The 17,887-nt window shown below is 36.7% G+C and overlaps 1 protein-coding gene across 2 annotated transcripts in view; it reads right to left on the bottom strand.

Moving 5' to 3' along the window:
* The window catches only part of LOC113070646 (follistatin-related protein 5-like), a 97,861-nt gene extending 84,213 nt beyond the window's left edge, over positions 1-13,648 (bottom strand). The window contains exons 1-2 of one of the 2 annotated variants that reach the window (XM_026244036.1): positions 13,416-13,648; positions 6,552-6,582 (exon numbers count right to left, since the gene is read on the bottom strand). In XM_026244036.1, the coding sequence (XP_026099821.1) occupies positions 6,552-6,582; positions 13,416-13,598 (214 nt within the window). In that variant the 5' untranslated portion in view covers positions 13,599-13,648. Of the gene's footprint in view, positions 1-6,551; positions 6,586-13,415 lie in introns of both variants that reach the window. The other variant, XM_026244035.1, reaches the window with a different exon arrangement.
* Positions 13,649-17,887: the final 4,239 nt, after the last annotated feature.

The raw sequence follows: 17,887 nt of genomic DNA, 5'->3' as shown, positions 1-17,887 counted from the left end.
TAGTCATTTTAACTGAAAAGCTTGAAAGCTATATTCAAGGAAATGTTAATCTCTGAATATTTATGACAAATAATATTGTCCCGCTTTGCTTATTGTGGAGCGTAAGCACATTTCCGGACAAAGACAGACTGTAGAAACTAGAACTTAAATACATAGGGAAATTAGGGAAAAACACCTGGGATCAAATGAACAATCAATTAGGACAGGAACAGGAAGGAAACCAAATATGGGCATTAAATGAACATGGAGCACACGGGAGTGGAAAACACAACACAGGCTGGAACACTGGCCTGACATTCCTCCCTCCTCCTGGAAGGCGTTTTCGTGCCTCACAACATCCAAGGGTTCTGGGACCCCTGGCGAATCTGGCAGTTCAGCGAGCCATGGTAGAGCACGCAGCTTGGGCAGCCATGATGGAGCAGACAGTTCAGGAGGCCATGGCGGGGCAGCCTCTGAGGTCATGGCCCCAGCCCCAACCCCGAACCCTATAACACCCCTGTGGGCTAGACTGCAAAACTCTCCGGCCATAATTCAGCAAGGGGTGCCCTTCTTGGGATAAACTCAGGAACAGTAGCCTGATGACTAGAGCCATCTCTTAAATCTGTTTAGGGGAAAGAGCTGACACTGGAGCAAGCTCTGGGGCTGGAGCTGACACTGGAGCGAGGATGAGGGGATGAGGGCTGAAAGCAATCCTTTTTGCCTCATCCTCCATTTTGGTCATGGTTGAATAGGGTGGCCAGCGGGGTTGAGTTGCGGCATCCGGCGGGTTTGGGAATGGGAAAACAAAAGACTTTTCAAAAAATGAAAACAAAATGGGGAGAAGGGGCGCTGCTTACTTTCTGTTCAGGTCTGGAATTCTGTCACCCTTTGCCTACTCTGGTGGAGACAAGGAGACGATGGAGTGCGAAGACGAAGAGGATTAACATTCAGTAGTCTTTATTTCACCAATTAAGGAACTACATGGAACAGGCACTAACATGTAGGATGAGGGGTAGACGCACAGTTCCGGACAAAGACAGACTGCACAGACTCAAACTTTAATACACACTGTAGTTAAGGAAACAAACCTGGGATCAAATTAACAATTAATCAGGACAGGAACAGGAATGACATCAAACATCGGCATGCAATGAACATGGAGCATGTTAGGGAGGAAAACACAATACAAGACAGGAACACAGGCCGGACAAATGTATGGTACACTACTGAATTTACTAGGAAATATTCACAGTTCTACACTCAAAAATCAATCGGGGGTAATTGCTTTTAGCCCGTCAATAAACTGCTAAAAATACTCCAAGTAAAGCATTTCAAATTCACAATTCACAATTTGTTTGCAAGCACTCAGGAGCTTTTAAGTGATTTACTTTAGACAATAAAATATTTTCAATATAAAAATGGTGTTGTAATGCTTACGTCATAATGCTGGTATATTCTAGTGATTCAACAGGAAGCTTTTTCATGTAGAAATGAAGCATTTAATAAAGTTTCCTTGCAGAGGCCTTTAATCACATTTACCCAATGCAAGCAACATTCTGTGCCTCAAAAAGAATATGCTTTTCAAAGCAACAAATGCTGAATTCTTTTTTATCTTTTTAATTTTGAGATTGAGTTAAACTCAAAGTCAACATAGTGAAGGTTTCAATGTGTATGTGAAAGTATGGACAGCGCAGGAATTATATCCTATAAGAGATGTTATATTATACTCACCCTTATATTTTGTACATTTTACATACATATACACAAATCTTAAATAAATATATTTACATACATAATTTATGAATAAATGAAAATAATTATTATGCAAAATTATATTATATTACCAAATATGTCATATAAATAAATAGCTTAGTTTCAGTAACTTGTCTTCTATTATAGCAAACTATAGCAAGATTCCAAAGTACAGTATGAGATTTTTTGACCTCATATCACACCTTCCATATTAATATCTAGATCCATCAGTGAGCAAACGAATGACCATTAGATGGCAACATTGTTTATCTCCAATCAGTCTCAGAAGATCTGCTATGAATAAAAAATCTGTTCTACTAAGGAACTAAAAAGATCTAATGACTGTTTAAATGCAAATTAAGTGCAATCGACTTTTGCCTGAACTTTAAGAAATTACACACTGAGCATAAGCGTAAAGGCACCCTACAGCTAATGAGTGGCCAGATGCGGATGCAGTTATAGACTGGTTCCCATAAAGCAATAGCTACAGTGTTCAATAGGAAGCAGCACAGTGGCAAAGTCATTGGTTACAAGATCAATTGAAGCTCAGGAGGTGGAATCCTTAAGATCTGTACAGTGAGGGGAGTTAAACCCCATTAAAATGCAGCTGTCATTAAGTCCCACTGAGTTACACTATTTATTAGGCAGCACCACGCTTCAGTAATTGTACACCCTACAGAAACCTCCCTCTGCTAATTTATATAGCATTAAGTTCTTTCTTTGCCATTGAGCAATTCAGCTATCACGATACGCATCATATCAACTTGTAGTTGTCTTTTAGGGCATTTCAAAAGAGCAGGGGACGCAAAGGAGTTCTAGGGGGGTATATGAATGAAAAACAGTGTAAACAAATCTAAAAACAAATATAATAAGATTAAACTAATTAAACAAACAAACAAAACAATTTCACTTTGTCTGAAATAGTCTTATTTAAACTTTTCAGGAGAATTGTTTATGTTTTTAGCTGAACGCTAAATAAGCATTAAATAACTTATTAGCATTAGGGAAATGGATTGTAGATAAGAACTGCTAAAGTGGGGCTTTTAGAAACTCTCTCAGCATGTTGTTGTTCTCTCAGTGTTGCCGAGACAGCATCTGTTAAGAGCAACAACAGAAGTGTTCATCTTCCTTATGAGCCTTTTCAGATTTATTACCTTCCATGTGCAAAACCCGTTGTTGATATTAGACACCCTCCCGCTTCATTGGCTTTTCTGTTTATGAATATTCATGAAATTCAATATTAACTTTTCCTACTGGGTTGAGAGCCTATTCTGGAATTAAATTAAAGGTCTTAATGGTCAAAGACCAATTTGAGAAGTAGTAGTGCTCAGACTTTTACCACACTGTCTGCAGTTTTTAACAGCATTTGTGCCATAATGAAGATTACTTGCCTCAAAATATAGTTTTGACTCATTTCTATTTTCTTAAAAGAAGCAAAATGTGAGGTTACAGTGTGGAGCTTACAATGGAAGTGAATGAGATCACATTTTGGTAAAAAGCTTAATTTATAAAAGTACTTAGTAACTCTTTGATTAAAACTTCTTTATATGAGAGGTACTGTTATTTAACAGTAAGTATTTTAACATACTGACCCTATCAAGCGTAGCATTAGTTCAGGCTGGTCACGTGAGTCAAGCTTGCATCAGCTGACTCTCAGCTGATCCACGCCTATCAACAATACAATGTTACCCTCCTCCATCCCCAGCTCCTCCTTTCATGACAGTCAGTACTTGGCTTTCTGCTTTTCCCCAGTTCCACAAATTAATGATATCTGCGACATTTGGTTCAATTCTCTTCAGCCTAGAGGGCTTATTGCTCTCCCTGCTCATTTATGACAGCCTGCATGGACGGGAAGGGAGTTTTTGCCCACAACAGAACCATACTGCCAATCCAAACTGCAAGCTAAGTGTCAATCATTTTTGACGATAGTGGTCCTGACAGAAATGTTATTGACTGAGCTTAACTTGTACTGAGCTTAGAATTTTCCTGAATCTTCCATCATGCATTCAATTAGATAATACATTCTTTCTCTCTCCTTTAGGCATATTAAACAAAACAGCATTTAGAAAAATTTTAAAATAAATAGAATTCAATTATATTTAGTGATCGCACATGAATAAATAGACAGGGGATGTTCAGTAGCTAGTCGAATGGTGGGCAGTTGCCCAAAAGTAAATCTGTCTAAGAAAAATTACTGCAGCCAGGCAGTAAGTCTAGCACCAGTCTCTATTCTCACCAGACACAATGCAATGTTCCCTTTCAAAAAGTGAAAAGGAATCCCAAAGACGCTAAAGAGATTTCAGGATTAACATACAATTTAGAGTTAAAGCCTTTAGCATTTCAAAATGTTTCATCAACTGCAGGCCAAAGAGGCATCCCTGTGTGCACATTATTAAATTGAATCGTAATGACAAAGTTGAAACAGTATAAAGAAAGCTAGAATCGGGGGACCGGGCCTGCTTTTGTGCATGCTAAGAGCTCAACGGGCAAACCCTGTCATGTTCGTATTTAAAAAAAATCTGGAAAGCTTTTGCCTTTGAAAGCTTTTGTGTATAAGGTATAGAACTTGCCTGCATGCTATGAAAGCTGGGCATGAGAAATAGTGTAGAGTGGCTGGTGGTCCTAACACATTACCTCCAATTTTCATACTATTACACAAAAAGCTATTCTTCAACCCAAAAAGATGTAATTTTACCCTCAGTAGTAAGATATTTTGTGTTCAGCTACACAGTGGAACTGTGGATATGCCAGCCACTTCATTTAAGATTCCAATTACAGGGCATTCTGCTATGCGCTTGTACATGCTGTCTTAGTTTTACTCTTTTCCAAATTCTGAGAGCCAATTTCAGTTGGCTTCGCATTCTTTCCAGCTATATTTCATGTGCTGTCTGCACTTTGAATTTACAAAGCAGGCAACATTTGCCATGTCACAAATTAAGCTGAAAGCGGTTTGTCTTGAATGTACTGAATGTATTCACCACAAAGGCTTAATATACTTCAAAAGGTGAAACAATTATTAAATAGATGAGCTTCATCAGAAAAAAATGAATCAGCTTCATCAAATGCCTTTCAGGCAGTAGAAGGAGGAATCTTCCAAAACCTCCATTAAGGTAATATACCTAAGTCAGAATTTAATCCACTTAAACATGGAGTAATTAGACTGAATAATTAAAATGATTAATAAATAATTGAAACAGCCCTTCAAAAAATAATTTCCAGACAGAATCTTAAGTAGAGTGCGGAACAAGGCACCCAAGCATTTCCACACTGCTTTTCTTAATTGAGTAATGTGAAAAAGAAAAGACTATTTGGTGCATTTTGTTAGGATTATGAGAATCCCTTTTTGTTTGGATTATGAAGATTTTTAATGAGTCCAAAGCGTATGTACATTGGAAAATAAATTGGTGCAGCATTTACAATTATACTCAAAAAATTCTAGTAAATTCCGAAACTGCTGTAAAGTTTACAAATAAATTAATCATGGCAAGTGACAATTAATTAAATGTGAAATTTGGAAGTAGAAAGACTAATGTTTTCTTGTAAAACATACTTCAGTAATCTTTGTTGAAATTACAACTTTGAAAAAGCATTTGTTTTACAGTGTACTAAGCTTAAAAGTCATAGTTAATTCTTGTTTGCAACCCATTTTACTTAAATTATTTGAAAAATAGGGGGCTTGATTTTCTCCATCTAAACTATAAAAAAAAAAAAAAATACTGACTAATTATCTATTAGGCTGTTGGCCATCATTATCCAACAGTGGCCTAACGTTGTTTTAGAGGAAGAGAGACTTGATTCAAATTATGAAGAACATTTTAAATAACAAGCAGAGATTAACGCTCACAATAATATCAAAAAACATGCATTAATAGAGTAAAAGGGATCAGTTTTATTTTTAATTTAAAAGTCAAAGAAGACAAAAACAGAGAGCATGATTGAACAGTTGTAGAAAAGTAAGATCCTGTTTTATATCACATTGCCAGCTCAGCTTTGACCTTCTGCAGTAATACAGTCTGTTTCTCTATTAAAGTCTGATTATGTTACCTGTAGCCAAAGTAGCTGCTAACACAAGCACCTTTGAGCTGACCTGAGATAAAAATTTATGGTAGGATATCACCTCACATGGAGTCTGAGGAGAGAGATGGATTTTTCACATCTCAGGGCTCTCTGTAGGTTCTTGGCATCATCTGGGTAAATCTTGTGTCATCTTAATTACAGATGACTGCTGGGCAATAGCCAACATGTGATTTACACCTTAAACCACAGACGGTTTGCTAGCATGATAATTAATGTGGCTAGATATGTCCCGCTTGAGTATGCAATATTGCTCCACAAAAATAAACATGCATTCAATATAAATACTGCCACCATGCACCATTTCTTTTGTTCAAGGGCACCAGTGGCAGTCATTTGGCACCCTATTCGAGATTATTTCATTAAAATAAGAGTAATATTTTTTATATAAGGAACAGTCTAATAGTAATTTTTTTTTTCATTTAGAGTGAATTAATATACAATCTCTGGTTCAAAATACCAACAAAATCGCAGTTCTTCCTCAATCTTGCAAAATATAAAAGCCAGTATGTGTTCATTATGCCTCATACATTCTGAGTTCATCAAACATATATTGTTAACATTGTTAATAAATATCTCATGTTTACATGAAATATTATCAATTCAAAAAAATCCTCTAAAGAAAATACTTAAAAATACCACAACACTAGCATGGAACATCCCAATAAGACCCTGATTGGACCTTTTTGTTTATTAATATTTGTTTGTGTGAAAGGAAATGAGAGAGAAGTAGGGTTTGTACATACCTTTGATCCGTAAGCTCTCTGAGATCCCGTCCTGCTGGAAAAAGAACAGAGAGAAAAACAAAACTTACAATACATTCACAGCACAGTAAATCAATAGTGTCCTGGCCAAAGACGTCCACATACTGGATATTGGATGGCTTACACACCCCAAATACATCTGATGCTGATTATCTTCTAAAGAAAATTATAACTATCTGCTCCTTTCTTTCTTTAAAAGTATGATATAGATGCTTCCTATGCCATATTGCCATAGCAAAGTCTAAATATTCTTTCAAAATGTTGGTCCCTGAAATATTTGTCAGTCTGAGTTAAATGATTCATTCATTCAGACCAGGCAGAGTACGGCAGTCTCTCAACGAGTCTATTTCTAAAGGTTAAAGGATGTCGTATTCCACCATTAAAGAGACAAATGGGAAATTTTAATGTTAGCTGTCATTTTGCCTCTAAGGATGAAATACAACAGTGTCACAGGATGAAAAATAAAACAAAAAGTGTAACAAAATTCTAAGCCAGACGCTCAAAAGTAATAGCTGAACCAAAAATGAAAACTTGGTCAGTGTTTACTCATGAGAATTGAGCATTTACATAATGAGTTGCTCTTTTCCATACAATGAAAGTTGTAGTAAGTTATACTGTATACTTTGATGCTTTTAAATTGTTCACGAATTACAATGTCTATAAAGACAAATGGTGGCAAAATAAATCAGTAATCAGTAAATCTATCAGTAATTGGTCTTGGTTTAAATAGAATTACACAATGATTTGGATATCTAGAAGATGGATAATTGGTGAGATTTTAATTGAGATTACCATGAAGCATCAAATTTCCGGCTTTCTCTCTTTGTTTTCCAAAGACTTTCAAGTAATTTGTCCAGTCTGTCCAAAATTAAAACAAACTTGCTGCAAGCTCCTCCCCTTCCTATGCCAATCTCAGAGACAGTTTCACCACAGCACCTTTAAAATGGTGCCTATCACCAACATTTATCTCCACATTTTTCTCTTTTTTTTTCTATAAAAAAAAATACTATAAATATATACTATCTATACAGATGCTGAAAAAAAAAAAAAAAAAAAAAAAAAAAAAAATATATATATATATATATATATATATATATATATATATATATATATATATATATATATATATATATATATATATATATATATATATATATATATATACAGTATTGTTCAAAATAATAGCAGTACAATGTGACTAACCAGAATAATCAAGGTTTTTCGTATATTTTTTTATTGCTACGTGGCAAACAAGTTACCAGTAGGTTCAGTAGATTCTCAGAAAACAAATGAGACCCAGCATTCATGATATGCACGCTCTTAAGGCTGTGCAATTGGGCAATTAGTTGAATTAGTTGAAAGGGATGTGTTCAAAAAAATAGCAGTGTGGCATTCAATCACTGAGGTCATCAATTTTGTGAAGAAACAGGTGTGAATCAGGTGGCCCCTATTTAAGGATGAAGCCAACACTTGTTGAACATGCATTTGAAAGCTGAGGAAAATGGGTCGTTCAAGACATTGTTCAGAAGAACAGCGTACTTTGATTAAAAAGTTGATTAGAGAGGGGAAAACCTATAAAGAGGTGCAAAAAATGATAGGCTGTTCAGCTAAAATGATCTCCAATGCCTTAAAATGGAGAGCAAAACCAGAGAGACGTGGAAGAAAACGGAAGACAACCATCAAAATGGATAGAAGAATAACCAGAATGGCAAAGGCTCAGCCAATGATCACCTCCAGGATGATCAAAGACAGTCTGGAGTTACCTGTAAGTACTGTGACAGTTAGAAGACGTCTGTGTGAAGCTAATCTATTTTCAAGAATCCCCCGCAAAGTCCCTCTGTTAAAAAAAAGGCATGTGCAGAAGAGGTTACAATTTGCCAAAGAACACATCAACTGGCCTAAAGAGAAATGGAGGAACATTTTGTGGACTGATGAGAGTAAAATTGTTCTTTTTGGGTCCAAGGGCCACAGGCAGTTTGTGAGACGACCCCCAAACTCTGAATTCAAGCCACAGTACACAGTGAAGACAGTGAAGCATGGAGGTGCAAGCATCATGATATGGGCATGTTTCTCCTACTATGGTGTTGGGCCTATTTATCGCATACCAGGGATCATGGATCAGTTTGCATATGTTAAAATACTTGAAGAGGTCATGTTGCCCTATGCTGAAGAGGACATGCCCTTGAAATGGTTGTTTCAACAAGACAATGACCCAAAACACACTAGTAAACGGGCAAAGTCTTGGTTCCAAACCAACAAAATTAATGTTATGGAGTGGCCAGCCCAATCTCCAGACCTTAATCCAATTGAGAACTTGTGGGGTGATATCAAAAATGCTGTTTCTGAAGCAAAACCAAGAAATGTGAATGAATTGTGGAATGTTGTTAAAGAATCATGGAGTGGAATAACAGCTGAGAGGTGCCACAAGTTGGTTGACTCCATGCCACACAGATGTAAAGCAGTTTTAAAAAACTGTGGTCATACAACTAAATATTAGTTTAGTGATTCACAGGATTGCTAAATCCCAGAAAAAAAAATGTTTGTACAAAATAGTTTTGAGTTTGTACAGTCAAAGGTAGACACTGCTATTTTTTTGAACACACCCCTTTCAACTAATTGCCCAATTGCACAGCCTTAAGAGCGTGCATATCATGAATGCTGGGTCTTGTTTGTTTTCTGAGAATCTACTGAACCTACTGGTAACTTGTTTGCCACGTAGCAATAAAAAATATACTAAAAACCTTGATTATTCTGGTTAGTCACATTGTACTGCTATTATTTTGAACAATACTGTATATAGCATACCAAGGAAGGAGTATAATTGTTCTGCGTTGTTATTCATTCATGTTATTTTAAACTCACATTCCTGCAAAAGCTGAGAGAGCATTTAGTTCAGAGTAACAGCTCATTCATTCAGCTCCGAAGACTTTTGTGGCTCGGTGAATAGATTATCTTCCTGGAATCAATTATGCAACTGAACTACATAAATGAAATCATGGCTATGAAACCCAGGCCTCTTGCTTTATCTTACACGTGTGCCATCTGTCACTCAAGCAACTAGTTTTCTGATTGGTCTAAATGTGTGGCGGAGCAAAATTTTGGCCGTAATCTGAGTGGAGGTACAGGAAGGGTGGGGCTATGGTGAATTAAACCTTTGGCTTTGACAAGAGATTGGCTTTTGCAGAGCAGGACAAAGCTTCGTACTATAAGCTGAATTACTCATGATGATTGAAGCAGGCTGAGTTGAGGGAAAGCTAATGGGGTCACTGCTTATCTCTGTGCCCGTGCCAGAAAAACAGGCTCAAGCCTGCAAACCTCGCCCAACACACCTCCCCTATTTGAAACGCAGGCTTGCTACATCCGTTGCCAGTCATCTTTATGGATTCACATTGTTGGAAATCTCTGGAATGACTCAGAATGAACCTTGATATATGATTCATATATAATATGACCACTAAACATAATAATAATTATAAGAAATATTTTTTTTTCTGGCCTTTCTGCCATTAAATGCATTCTTGTCTGATACTGGATGTTGTTTGTGCTTTGTACTTAATGGATTTTTCACACATTGTGGTCTGATAAGGAAGTTATTGCAGGAAATATGGTTACTATTTGTTTACCACAGTGTACATTTCAAATATCTACAGGAGGCCTTCTGATGTATGTGACAGCATTCGCATTTAATACAGAGGGAAAAGAGAGAAGGGCATCTTCATTCACAATTTCCAGCTTTATTGAATTTCTACATGAGAGGCTTATGAGCATTAGCAAACAACACTGCTACTTGAGCGAACTGGGATGTTCAAGGTTACCTTCAGATAATTAATGACAGAGTCATTAGGTTAACTGTCCACTTCAACCACATTTGTAACCACAACGGTAGTAGTGATTTGCTACTTGTATTAACGGGTCACATTAAGAGTGAGCTTCACTATTTTTAGAGTTGCCTACATTTAATGCTTAAAAATAAAAATAAACTCTACCCCCTTGCTAATGTAAAAAGTTCCCCAATAATTTCTAAAAGTCACAGTAAATAAATCAGACCTAAATGGCACTGCACATAAGACAAATAAATTTAACTTGCTGACATGTTGCTATTAACACTCTAGTATCAGTCACACATAAGAAATAAACAAATCACAGGAACCAGTTTGGAGATCATTTATAAAACACTGCGTATCTGCCTAAGCCATCTGTCACATTCTAATGATCTAATAATTAACACCAAACCACATGCATAAGTGGATTTTTTTTTTTTTTTATAATATGACAATACTAATTGTCTGAAATGATAACAGTTTACACATGTCAAAAAGCCAGCATGTGCTTTTCCTCTCAGGCTATTTTCACATTTGGTTGAATTGCTTGGTTCTTTACACATTGTTTCTGTGGGTCTGGATGATGGTATAATTACGTCACCTCCAACAGTAATTCCCTGAAGGCAGACGTTTACTGTAGCTAGGTAACAACACATGAGGAAAATACGCCAGTTTCAACGTTTTTATTGAAGTGCTTGTCCCTTTGGATATACCAGCAAAACAAAATATCCAAACAAACCAACACTGTTTGTGAGCTGTATTGCAAGAGATGCAAAGAATGCAAGATGCTCTCCAAAGGCAATTTCATTAAAGGCAAGCAGTTATGAGAAACACATTATAGATGTGCATCTCAATAAATTAGAAGGTCAGGGAAAATTCATTTATTTCAGTAATTCAACTCAAATTGTGAAACTCTTGTATTAAATGAATTCACTGCACACACACTGAAGTAGTTCAATACTTTTGTTCTTTTAATTGTGATGTTTTTGGCTCACATTTAACAAAAACCCACCAATTCACTATCTCAACAAATTAGAATACTTCATAAGACCAATAACAATAATACAAAAAAATTTAGTGAATTGTTGGCCTTCTGTAAAGTATGTTAATTTGCTGTTCATGCACTCAATACTTGGTAGGAGCTCCTTTTGCTTTAATTACTGCCTCAATTCAGCCTGGCATGGAGGTGATCAGTTTGTGGCACTGCTGAGGTGGTATGTAAGCCCAGGTTTCTTTGATTCTGGCCTTCAGCTCATCAGCTCATTTTTTTGGTCTCTTGTTTCTCATTTTCCTCTTGACAATACCCCATAGATTCTCTCTGGGGTTCAGGTCTGGTGAGTTTGCTGGCCAGTCAAGCACACCAACACCATGGTCATTTAACCAATGCTTGGTGCTTTTGGCAGTGTGGGCAGGTGCCAAATCCTGCTGAAAAATGAAACCAGCATCTTGAAAAAGCTAGCCAGCAGAAGGAAGCATGAAGTGCTCCAAGATTTTTTGGTAAACGGGTGCGGTGACTTTGGTTTAAAAAAAAAAAAAAACATTGACCAACACCGGCAGATGATATTGCACCCCAAATCAACACACACTGTGGAAACTTAACAATGGATTTCTCCACCCTTCCTCTAGACTCTAGGTCCGTGGATTTCTAATAAAATACAAAACTTTCTCTCATCGGAAAAAACAAGACATTAGACCACTGGGCAACAGTTCTTCTTCTCCTTAGCCCAGGTAAGATGCCTCTTACATGGTCTGTGGTTCGGGACAGGAATACGACAACTGTAGACAAATTCCTTGACACGTCTGTATAGCTTGACCCCAGCCTCAGTCCATTCCTCGTGAAGTTCACTCAAATTCTTGAATCAATTTTGCTTGACAATCCTCATGAGGCTGCGGTTCTCTTGGTTGGTTGTGCATTTTCTTCCACACTTTTTTCTTCTACTCATCTTTCTGTAAACATGCTTGGATACAGCACTCTGTGAAAACCAGCTTCCTTGGTGATGAATGCTTGTGGCTTACCCTCCTTGTGAATGGTGTCGATGATTGTCTTCTGTTCAACTGTCAGATCAGAGACTGAGAGACCATTTTGAAGGCTCGGGAAACCTTTGCAGGTGTTTTGAGTTGATTAGCTGATTGGCATGTCACCATATTCTAATTTGTTGAGATAGCGAATTGGTGTTTTTTTGTTAAATGTGAGCCAAAATCATCACAATTAAAAGAACCAAAGACTTAAACTACTTCAGTCTGTGTGCATTGAATTTATTTAATACACAAGTTTCACAATTAGAGTTATGAAATAAATGAACTTTTCAACGGTATTCTAATTTACTGAGTGGACCTGTATATGGCGCTAAATCTAATGCTTCATGATGGTTTAAAATAACATACCTTCTACACTACACCTAAATCTACCCGATAGTATGAACAAAATCGAATGTGACATAAAAATGCAATCGAGTGTCTTAAAGGGACAATTTTTGTGACCCCTGCTCAACAGTTTATTCGGATATAAAAGGAAAGTGTTCCCATGGGTCCCTGTTTTGTCAGCCAGTGCCCTCCCTCCCAGAGTTTAATTGATCTGTTACATAATATGAACGTTCGCTTGTGGAGATTATGAAGGAAAAAGAGGAGAGAGAAGCAGTGGAGCTTGTTAGAGCTGCATTACGCATCAATTGCTGCTATCTGACAGTGTGTGTGTCCACAAAGCTCACTGCAACGGGCAGTCAATAAACATTCAATTACACAACCACGCTGAGCTGTTTCATCATGATGTCAGCGCAGCAGGAGTTTTCGCCTGCAGTTCGAAAATGTCCAGAGCGAAAGATCCAACACTTTTTAATAGAAATATTATCACGCATCTCTGATATTCGGCTCAAGAGCGGATGAAAAGTAATGAATTGTCCAGTGACAATAATCAAACCAAAGCACTCAATGTGATGGGGATTTCCATACTAATTAGCATCATAACCGGCTACACAGAAGTCTCGTCTTATAAAGTGATGGCTAATGAAATCGGAAAGATCGATACCTTGTGGCGGAATCTGACGAGAGGTCGATACGCCCTCGGGGTAAATCCTTCTTTGCCAGGACGTGCCTCTGCAATCAGCGCTGCCCCCCAGAGCAGGACAGCTGCCCACCATCTCCTGGAGCCTCTCATTACCCTCCTGTAATAAAATAAAAGACATGAATACACAAATAAACAACACCCCATGTAGGTTAAGTCAAGCGGAGCATTTAAAGCCTTTTGAAACAAACAATGCATCACAGCTCAGCTAATTAGAGCAGACAAAGGATGCCGATCTACTGTGGGTTTAAACTAATGTTTTCAATAAGAAGCCCACACTCAATGGCAAGATTAAATCTACTTTGAATCAATTAAGGAATAATGAGCACCATGAGGAAATAAAGATAAAGCTAAGAAAAAGGATCAATATATTTCCGCGCTGACGGTGAACGCATTTGATTACAGTTCCTTTTAAGTCAGGCATTCATATCAAGGTAGCGTTTAGATTCAGTACTGATATGAGACTTTTTCTTCCCCTTTATAAGTGGTTTTCAGACTGGGGTTTGGAGAGCAATAGTGTGTCCTTGGAGAAAAACAAGTGTTTATAAACTGGTAACTGGTAAAGATGCTAATACATAAAAAAAAGTCTAAAATTAAAATAAATAAATAAAAATAAATTAATACAATTTTGAATAAATAAAATAAATAAATAGATCAATAAAATTTACAAAATTTGATTTCAAGAAATAAACAATTAAATTATCACAAAAATATTAATATATTAACATAATTCATAAATACAAGTGATTAAAGTAAACCCATGATACAAAACTAATTAAAATATATACATTCAAATATAATAAAATTGCTTGAAGTTAATAAATCAATTATCAATATAACAGTGATTAGAAAAAAAAGTTATTTGATGAAGTTTGCAAAATTGATTTTGTTATATAAGGATTACTGCTGTGAAGCTGCTTTGAAACAATATGTATTTTATAAAGCGTTATGTAAAGAAAGGTGACTTGACTCAAAATATAGTTGGATTCACACAAAAGTGCCACTTCTGCAGTATTTCAATGCAAAAACTTTTTGACAGAGTTGTTCTGTCAAAGAAAGCAATGAAGCAACAAACACAATTCATAAACATAAAATATATCCATGTACTCCGGGGCCCCCTTCATCACAGGCCGCAGGATAATCACTGCATGAGAATGATGTCCTGCAGGAGTTCAGGACTTTGGAATGGAAACAAAGTTTAGAATGACATGGCATTGGATTTTCGAACAAAGCAAGACAGTCCATATATCACATCATTGGTTTGAAGTCAGGTGGATGACTGGTCCAAGAAATGAGCAAGCACACTTGATGAAAACCTGTGCTACCCATCTGTGCTTTTATTTCAATCTCCGCATGCATGACTGTCATATTTCATGCCGTCTGTATGCCAAAGAGAGAGAGCGCATGAAGAAGGAAGATTGAACGCTGTACAACCACCTATAGGGACAGTCATCTTAACTTCATCAGGTGGCCATAAATCGTCAACGACACATCTATGCCAAGTGTCTTGGCACTGACTTTCAAATGAGGGATGTCTATCACTCATAGTGTTCACAATAGATCATCATGTGACAGTCTCCCAGCAGGCAGAGCGATACGAGTGTCTTCTATTGCATCCCAACTGTACTGTACTTGCCCACAGTCGTAGCATTAATGCTTGTTTACTGATCAGTGCTGCCATGTATTCAGATCATGATCTTCTGAACCATTCTCTATTTCCATCTTTCGCTACACCCCCATGCTCTGGCAGACTAGAGTAATAATGCTGTGTTGGCAACTCTGGCATCACATACATTTGTAGTCTTTGCAGTTACGATTTATGCCACTGTCTACAATAAAGTGTGCTAAATCATTGGCTATAAAAAAATACTATAATTTTACGATTCTAGTTACGATTTATGCCACCTTCTACAATTATGTGTACTTAATTTTTGGTCATTCAAAACATATTAGAACATCCTAGAATACCAAGGTTTCCAAACTGGCTTATCAACTAAAAAAAATGACAGTATAGAAAGAAAATGAGAGTGAGAGTCAACAAATGCTATTTTTACAGAAAAAGGAGATATAGATACAAAAAAATATAAACAATATATTGTAAAATAAAAATAAAACTAGAATAATAATTATTGAAAATTTTAAATGTGTTTTTTACTAGTGTTTGTAGTTGCAATTTATGCTGCCCTCTGCAATAAACTGTACTTGAAGCGTGGTGGGTCATCTAAAACATATTCACTATACCAGATTATCAAGCTTGCCAAAGTAGTTTCCAAAGTAGCTCAATAACTACAAAATGTATGCATTTATTTATTTATGTATTTATGTTATATTATGCATTTACTTAAAATCCCACACAGATTTCAGTCACATTTCCATCAGGATGTTGTGGAAAGACACAAAGATCGACTCTTGTAACATTAGTAACCTTCCTCTGTAAAGAAGGCATTAGACAAAATCTCCACTTCCTTAGGGAGCTAAAACATCTGGCCTACATCTTGACCAACAACATCCCTGTCACCTCCAACAGGAAGGTCCTTCTGCAGGTGGTGACTACATATGTCCTGTTGTCTATTTAACATTTATATTCGTCCAATCGCCTGATAGTGATGCACATCTACACCAAGCCATGTACAGTACATTTAGGAAAGCGGGCAGCAGTATTTGCACCCATCTATTTGTTCCTCTCCTGTGTGGGAAAAAGCTCTGACAAATTGAATGGTTAATTGTGACTAAAACATGCATGGTTGCAAAACATGCATTAATATGTGGATTGCACACTGTATGACACAAAAAGATAGCGTGGACACAAGTTCAAGAAATACAGAACAGACCTATTTCATTGTTCGCTTAAATCTGTGCAGCCGTCCCAAAGGTCTGGTTACTGAGTTTCATGGCTGGAAGCTATAACAATAACACAACATTCTATTACCACTTACTGTACATACAGTTGTTTGCTTTGGGGAGGAAGAAGAAGACAAAAACAACCTTTATGTGTTGGCATTATTTGTGCAAAAATGTATTCATTTGAAATAGTCTTTTCCAAATCAAACTAAACTGACCATCCTGGGTGAATCTTTTAACATTCATCATGAAACAAGGCATACACAAAGGGTCAGATAGAAAAAAGCATGTCTTTTTCAAAAGTTACTTTGTTTGTTTACATTATCAGACTGCTTTCATTCTATAGTCTTTTATGCTTATACCTATGTGATTTTTGGATCAAATTATGATCTGTGATTTAAGGGAAAGCTGAACCTCTGTCACCTGTTTTTATTTTCCTTATTGAACTGGCATCCTTTTACTTGCCTTTCTGCAAATCAGTTAGCTGACAAATATCATGCAAACTTATTAATATTCATGAGGCAGTCACCTTATTAATATTCATAATTGCTCCTACACCCCTGAAAGCTGCCATATTATGTTCTCAGCAAATTGGAACAGTGAAACATTGCACTTTCTGTGTACAGGAGCACAACCTAGATCTTTCAGCAATCTTGCTCCCTCCCATGTCTCATCCTGAGGATTTGAGGTGCAATTGTTTACGCCATGTCGAGGGAAGTGACAGTGACTGTTAAAGTCTGGAAATGGTCCACTAACTAAACCCTGTGAAATCTCGCCTATATTTTGCAGTCTGTCAAACCGTTGGGCTGTGGGCAGTGACAGATGTTGGCAATTTGTGCCAACGTGACTTTTCTGTCATTGTGTAAACTGTCAGAAGAACTTCTAATTATACTGGACTGTATAAAGAAGCCTCTGTTAAAAAAATAAAATAAAAATAAAGACTGACACAATTTGTGCAATATTGTTCAAACTCATGAGTGTCCTAAAGGTCAGGCAAAATAACTCTCTCTCCAGCTTTGTTTCAATATCATTACTTCTGTCAGTGTTTAAATGTCACCTCACAAAATTAAACCCTGCAAACCCTAATCTACCACAAAGCATTTCAATTCAAGGGAAAATTTTATCTGTGCATCACAAAAGAAGATATTTTGAAATTCAGAGTGGTCTAAACATATCGAACCTTATTGATGTTCCTTGTACGGTCAAAACACATCTTCATAATATCTTATTTTGTGTTCCATGGTAGAAAAAGAGTAAATGAGTATGAATTTTCATCTCTTTAAGATTTAGTCTTTTTAAATTTAAGCGTGACACACTGTAAGACAAAATCAATGAAAAGTCATGCAGCATTATGAAATAATCTTTATACTTTGATTCTAAGGCCTGTTTTGAATAAGACTTTAGACTATGAATGATTTGTATTGCCTGAAGTAAAAAAAAAAAATCCACGATCCTTTCACTTTAGCCCTCCGGATGAGCTGGGAGATTCAAATGTGTTTATGAACATCTGTAATTTTCATAAAACCACTCCTATAAAGCATTTTCATTTTAGAAGTTGTAAAGCAGAGCTGAAACTTGTTGGCACAGGATCCTCA

Source organism: Carassius auratus, unplaced genomic scaffold (assembly GCF_003368295.1).
Source record: "Carassius auratus strain Wakin unplaced genomic scaffold, ASM336829v1 scaf_tig00005124, whole genome shotgun sequence".
NCBI lineage: Eukaryota > Metazoa > Chordata > Actinopteri > Cypriniformes > Cyprinidae > Carassius > Carassius auratus.
Note: the sequence above shows the minus strand (reverse complement) of the source record. Positions and strands in the feature narration are given on the sequence as shown.